Source organism: Ostrinia nubilalis, chromosome 21 (genome assembly GCF_963855985.1).
Source record: "Ostrinia nubilalis chromosome 21, ilOstNubi1.1, whole genome shotgun sequence".
Taxonomy (NCBI): Eukaryota; Metazoa; Arthropoda; class Insecta; order Lepidoptera; family Crambidae; genus Ostrinia; species Ostrinia nubilalis.
In genome coordinates this window covers 5174900-5182014 of record NC_087108.1, presented here as the reverse complement: position 1 = coordinate 5182014, position 7115 = coordinate 5174900, and the positions used below count along the sequence as shown (strand labels likewise).

At 38.9% G+C, this 7115-nt stretch overlaps 1 protein-coding gene across 4 annotated transcripts in view; it reads left to right on the top strand.

Moving 5' to 3' along the window:
• Positions 1–226: 226 nt before the first annotated feature.
• Positions 227–7115, top strand: part of LOC135082166 (piggyBac transposable element-derived protein 4-like) — a 125427-nt gene continuing 118538 nt past the window's right edge. Inside the window, exons 1-10 of one of the 4 annotated variants that reach the window (XR_010259362.1) lie at positions 227–330; positions 767–811; positions 881–1042; positions 1150–1256; positions 1415–1465; positions 1548–1626; positions 1709–1815; positions 2390–2490; positions 2773–4796; positions 5186–6564. Coding sequence is in view for 1 of the 4 variants with exons in the window: in XM_063976934.1 (XP_063833004.1) it covers positions 615–622; positions 767–811; positions 881–1042; positions 1150–1256; positions 1415–1465; positions 1548–1626; positions 1709–1815; positions 2390–2490; positions 2773–4656 (2544 nt within the window). In the remaining 3 variants the exon portion in view is untranslated. Of the gene's footprint in view, positions 331–495; positions 623–766; positions 812–880; positions 1043–1149; positions 1257–1414; positions 1466–1547; positions 1627–1708; positions 1816–2389; positions 2491–2772; positions 6565–7115 lie in introns of those variants that run through there. The other 3 variants (XR_010259361.1, XR_010259360.1, XM_063976934.1) reach the window with 3 other exon arrangements.

Here is a 7115-nt window from a genome sequence, read left to right as displayed (position 1 = left end):
AATAACCATTTTGAAATGATCAGTACATTTTTAAGCCTTAGTTTTTCATGTATTACTTTTCTCTATGGTTTTTCAAGTGAAACCTTAAATTCAAGAAAGGATTATTTTTTAATTTGTGAAAATGCTCTCCATTCATAATGGGAATGTTTCAATGTTGACAACACTTCTGAAATGTCAAAATTCCGTCGAATTAAAAATCAGAGTTTGGGTTTTGGTTTGGGTAGTTGTGATAAAATTCAATCATTTTCTAAAGTTAACTCTCAGTGCTGTCAAGTAAAAACTACTTTCGGTCTACTACCCTACCCTCTGACCGATTTTAGCAATAGTGCGGTAGTAAATGAACAGTATTATTTGTTAATGAGCCTAAAAGAAAGCTTAAACATTAACCGATTGAGTCCCAGACGGCATTAATTAATCCTTCAAGGCCCGCGAATCTAGACACAATAAATAATCAATTTGTTATGACATTAATTAATGCCGTCTGGGACTCAAGCGGTTAATGTCATAACAATTGATTATCTATTGTGTCTAGATTCGCGGAGCTTGAAGGATTAATGTAACCGTGTTGTGGCAAAGAAATAATTATTTATTTTCTATTATATTTAATATTATAAATGCGAATGTTTGTATATGTCAACGTGAAATTGTTTTACTTTATTTAATGGCTTATTATAAATGCATACTAAGTGGTTTTCTGACAAAATGTAATATTTTAGTGATTGACGCAATAAGTGTATGAGAATAATAATAAAATTATTTATTTTAGATCTCCAACACCAGGTCCAAGCACCCTTAATCCAGTGCAAACAATGTATGTAATCTTTTATTGTTTTTTTTTTGTAGTGTTCATACATGCCTTTATAAAGTTTTTTTATTTTAGTTCGATGGCTGAAGAAATGAAAAAAATAAAAGAAAACAAAAAAATAGAAAAGTATGCCCCCAAAGTTCGTTTCACGGAGCAGAGAACGAAGCGCCTTGCACAGCGAGTAAAAAAAGAAGTGGGACGTTTTATGTTGCCTGACGCCCCACCCCCAAAAATGAAGTAAGAACTCTTTCTCAAATTAGCCTAACCTAAATAACATTATTGTCATTTAGTGAATTTTAATGTTTAAGGTGTAAATTCGCTTTTAATTTGAAAATTGCTTTCAGGAACAAGGGAAATAATTTGCCTGAGCGCATAAAGTGCCCTTTAACTCCCGCCACACCAGAAGTTCCTCCTGCCCGTGTTCCCCAGGCTTGGGAACTTAAAAAAAGAAGTAAGTGCATTATTTCTGATTGGTCCAAATATCAAATAATTAAATAAATATTACTTTTTAATTACTTTACAGCCAGGATTTCCCTAACAAATGTTTAAATTTAAATTGGTTCCAATAATTAATATATTTTTCATATTCAATTACCGATTAATTTTTAGAAACCATACCAGAGGCAAGCAGTCCATTCCAACACATAGGACCGGAAAATGGTATGTGATGAATGATTGAATATTCTTTCTTGGATTTGTAACTAATAAACTAATCTAACCAAATCAATATTAAAATTTGTAGATAATATATCAGATAATGAGGACACCATGGAAACATCGTCAGCGTGTCAAACGCCGGTCGAACGCGCACAGCCGAGCACGTAAGTTTCGGATTCTGAATCATAGAATAGAATAACTACGATGTGTACACCTTAAGTAATTATGTTCTTTTGTTTTATATAGTGCAGAAGTTGTTAAGATCACTCCATCGACGGAGGTCATAAAATCCGACGAAGATATCTCCAACTACCAGATAGTAGACAGCGAAGTGGGACTAGTCGGATTTTCTGGTGGGTTTGAGTATTTTTTTATTTTTAAAAATAGATTTCTTTTACGATTTATTTCATGAATACGTAGGCGCGAATGGTCTGTCCGACCAATAGTTGATAAATGTTTTTATTTTAAGTTCATAATTTATACATAATTATGTAAATATTAAGCTTAAAGTTGCACAGCGTGCTATGGAGAGGGCTATGCTTGGTGTTTCTTTGCGAGATCGAATCAGAAATGAGGAAATCCGTAAACGAACTAAAGTCGCTGACATAGCCCGACGGATTAGCAAGCTGAAGTGGCAATGGGCAGGGCACATAGTGCGCAGAACTGACGGCCGATGGGGCAGCAAGGTTCTGGAATGGAGGCCGCGTACCGGAAGGCGCAGCGTGGGACGTCCACCTACAAGGTGGACCGACGACATCGTAAAGGTAGCAGGGAAGCGCTGGATGCAGGCCGCTACCAATCGATCAACGTGGAAAGCATTAGGGGAGGCCTATGTTCAGCAGTGGACGTCCTATGGCTGACATGATGATGATGTAAATAAATATAATTTTATATTAATGTATGATAATTAAACAACACTTATTTTAGATCCTGCCTCCCAGGTGCCCGACGCGCTTCCACTTCCAGCATCATCAAAGCCAGAACTAAATAGTGACAAGAAGGAAAAACAGAACGAAGCAGTGAAAAAGGTAAGTCATTACAATATGTTGGAACTTGGAAGTAGTATTACAGGTTGTGTTTATATATTGTAAAGTCTGTTCATAGGGTTTCTAATTACGTCTGTCCGAAATCCTGTCCACCTCATCAGCATTGAGATATATCATTATACTTTATGCTGTTGTATGTGGATCTAATTTCCATCCTGCAACATTTAAGTTTTATTAATGCAATCTGCAATACTGACTCAAAACTTTACAATCATCATTGAGAATTGTTACAAAATAAGTACATTTTAACTTTCCTTTTATTAGAGAGCAACACCCTCTTCTGGCTCTCCTCGCAAGAAGGCTCGTCACTCTCTGGGATCCAGCAATAAGCGAACACTGGTGGATTCTGGCAGCGAGGTTGAGTCTGATGAAGACGATGAGGGAGAGAAGTACAACATTAGGATGCTGGGAGAAGGTGATGGGTGCAAGGATAGAGTGATTGGTGATGGGGTGGATGAGGAACTTGAGACACCTGCCGTGGCTCAAGAGCATGGAGCATGCGAGGATGCAGCTATAGGTGAAGATAGTGACGGGCTGGTTGAGAGTCTTGAGCAACCTCCAGTGGGTCAAGAGTGTGAAGGCCTGGATGTTTTCTCTTGGTCCAAAGATTTTTCTTCGTTTTCTGGCCAAGAGGAAACATACTTGCGCTCACCTGGCCCGATGGTGGGGCCTCAAGACCCAGCGCAATTATTTATGGAAGTTTGGGACGAAAGAATTATGACAGAAATTGTAAGGGAGACAAATCGATATGCATGGCAAATTATCAGTTCTATGACTATGTCTGAACACGGTCTTCCAAAAAATCTGAACTGGACCGACACCACAGTTTCAGAAATGTACAGGTATTTTGCTTTACTTATTCTAATGTCTCTGTGTCACAGGGCAAAAATGGTAGATTATTGGACGACAGGGATCCTCGAAATGCCTAAATTGCGAAAAGTCATGTCGAAACATCGATTTTTCGCAATAACGCGATTCTTGCATTTCGTGGATAATGAAAGGAATGATCCCAGCTTGTCATCATATGAGAAAAAAAAATTAAAAATTTCTTCCATTATTAAACATTGCAATAAGAAATTTAGGGAAATCTATACTCCTAGTAAGCACCTTAGACTGGATGAATCGCTGCTACTCTGGAAGGGTCGGCTTAGCTGGGCACAGTGTATCCGGACTAAGGCAGCCCGGTTCGGGATTAAATCCTTCGAACTTTGTGAGGCAACATCTGGATACCAGCTAAAGTGCTTACTTTACGCAGGTAAAAGTTCTTCAATGTTAACAGAATCCACCCATGGGTTCACGAACTGCACCGCCAAGGTCGTTCTAGAACTCATGGATGGATACTTAGACGTCGGACACACACTAGTCGTGGATAATTGGTATAACCGATTATCCTTGACCAGGTTTTTAAAAAGGAGGCACACGGATGTCATCGGAACTATGAATCGTCGCCTGATGAATGTTCCCGATGACATCAAAAACCTTAACGAAAAGCGCATGCTGCGAGGCCAACAGGTGGCTCGGCATTGCGGTGACATTAGTTTGATCGCCTGGAAAGACGTCAAACTAGTCACCGTGATGTCGACCTACCACAATGATCTACAGTCTCCGTCGCCTACTAAGCAAGTGGACAAAAAAAGCATTTTAAAACCCAATACCATACTTGAATATAACAAATATATGGGCGGGGCGGACTCCAAGGACCAGAAGCTGTCCATGTACCTCATGGAGAGGAAGAGGGGACAGAAATGGTATATGAAAGTGTTCAAAAGGCTGTTAAATACCAGCCTTTTGAACACTTACATAATATACACCAAAAATCCTATGCCCAGACCACTTACACACAGGGAATTTCGTGTGGAAGTGGCCCTCAGTCTTTTGGAACGTTTCTCTAGTAAGGAGACCCCAGTCAACCCTGTAACTCCAGCATCTCCAGATTTGGACAAAAACGTAAGACGGCTTCAGGTGGCGGACCATTTTCCCGCCCACACAGGCAAAATGCCCGGTAAGAATAAACATAAACAGCTCAGATGTGTGCGATGCACTGCTGCAGGCCGGCGCACAATGGTAACAGTGAAATGCACATTCTGCAATGTACCATTATGCTTCGGCTCTTGCTGGGCTGAATACCATCAATTAAAAAAATTGTAACCCATGAGCCTAGATTAATAAAGTCCCGTCTAAAACAGAAGATTTTATTTTTTCAGTTGGGATTGTTGGCATGAAAGATAATTTTGACCGAGTTGCGTATGAATGATAAAATTGTATGCTTATGAATGATATCACCTCAGGCATACCGCGACCTCCATCTGCCCCTTCCTAATAGGCCTCGGCCATCAGATACGGGGGTGTCTGGTGGCGGGCGTCTAAAGAGGCCGCGACGGCGCAGCACGTGTCCTGCGTGCCGCTCGCAGGAGGTTGAAGGCGTAATATCGCCTTCCTTGGTTTGGGCTTGGTTTAAGCGAGTGAAATGCCGAGCAGGGAACGCGGACGAATGCTTGAGGCAAAATGCCGATAGTGATGGCCCGCGTTCCCGACTCATATGGCTACCGAGGGCAACGTCAGGTTTTTAGTGGGTAGGCCCTGCCCTTCTGGCAGGGAGAACCCCACATAACCCACTAACTGCCCCCGCGGCTGGTGGGTATACAAATCAATGTATTTTCCTGACGAAAATTATTAGGCATACCGCGATCCGCGACAGTGGTATCTACTCTCGCGACCCCAAACGTGTCGGTCGACGGCCTATTTTGAATTTCTGTAGTTTGTTAGCAGTTGATGCACAGTATTGTAAAATTTGGTATTAGGGAAGTGTAATCTCTCGATATAGTGTTTAATCTCATTTCTGCACTTCTCTGTTTTTAAGTTTATAAAGAAAAAGAAAACATGTGATTTTGTAGAATAATAATTTTCACCCTTATTTACATTTGATGTAAAATTTAAATTTTTGATAAATTTCTAAAAAGTTGTAATTAATTGCAGTGGTTGTTGATACCAGTAATTAGTAAAAGAATTGTTAAAAGTAGAGTTTAACAGATTCCGAGGTTGATGACAAACAAATATGGTATTTTTCTTTATAAGAAAAGATTTGTTGTGTTAATACGTTAAACAGTATTGAGTATATACCAAATCTTATTGATGTACAGAACTAGGTAGTATTGTAAATTAAGTTTTTTAAAAGTACTCTTACATGGTGGTGAATATTGAAATTATATTTTTTTATAAGCCTACTAATACTATGTACATGTACGTACATATGTTTTACTTTTTCCCTTGATTTTTATCATAGTGTTTACTAAAACACTATATTAATATGTATAAAATTATATCTGTGGTATAACCTTAGATTAATAAAGGGTATATACTACCCGTTCGCGCTAAGTTTGCCGGTCCGTGGAATGCGCGTCCCCTCCCCAACCGCGATTAAACGCAATTAATGTGTCTTATTTTACACAAATACACAATTTTTATCAATAATAATAAATAAAAAATATTTTAAATATAGTTTGATAAAGTTATAGACGCTTCTCGATTTAGTTCCAACGGGACACAATTTCAACGGGACACATTTTCAATCAGACACATTCCCACGTGGACACAGTTGCAAACTGACACAATACAGTCAGTCGAATAAATGAAAGTGAAATGAAAAATATGAAAAGTATAGATAGTCTAACACCCAGACCGGTCACAGAAATTAAAATGCATCATTTCAATTTCTGCCCGGCCGAGAATCGAACCCGGGACCTCTCGGCATAGTAGTCCATTCTGAACCACTACACCAAACGGCAGACGAATACATACCCATGACAATTAACACATTTTATTATTATTATTTTTTTCACTAAAACATTTAACTGATGATACATTAATTGATGTGTCCACGTGGGAATGTGTCTGATTGAAAATGTGTCCCGTTGAAATTGTGTCTCGTTGGAACCAAATCCTTCGAGTGACGTCATATCGCCAACGGCAAACTTATGCGAACGGATAGTACTAAAATTGAAATGTTTAGTTTAAAAATTAAATTTTTATTATATTAAAGGAGCCCTAAGTCATCAACATTTTTGTGTTAGTTCAGTAACTACACTGACTCTTTGAGATATCTAATTAATTTTACTTTCTCTCCTTTCGAGTTTTGTCGGTAATAAGGCCTGTTCATCTCCGCGAGTTTACATAGAAAATAAAACACGCACGATGGCCCACCTACAGGATACTATTCGACAAGGCCTCACATACGAGCGAACATTGACTCACGCACGCGTATTCTTGTGTATGATGGAAGAAGGTGTACTAAATACTGTGCAGTATTTAACTGCCTAAATAATAATAAAAACACAGAATGTACTTTTTTAAGTTGCCTCAAGACACTGAGAGGTAAATAAGTAGTTAATATTATTCATGATAATTCATGCTAAATCATGTATTTCTTCCGCCATTTTCCGCAGTTTGGCACCTCACGTCACATCATTTTACCGAAGTCAGCCCTATAGCTTCGGCGCATTGCCGATCACTGACGTTTGTCAACAAAATGGTGCTTGACTCTTGAGACAGGCTAAATTACACCATATTGTGAATGACATTGAGCATACATTTTTTTAAATACCTTCGCG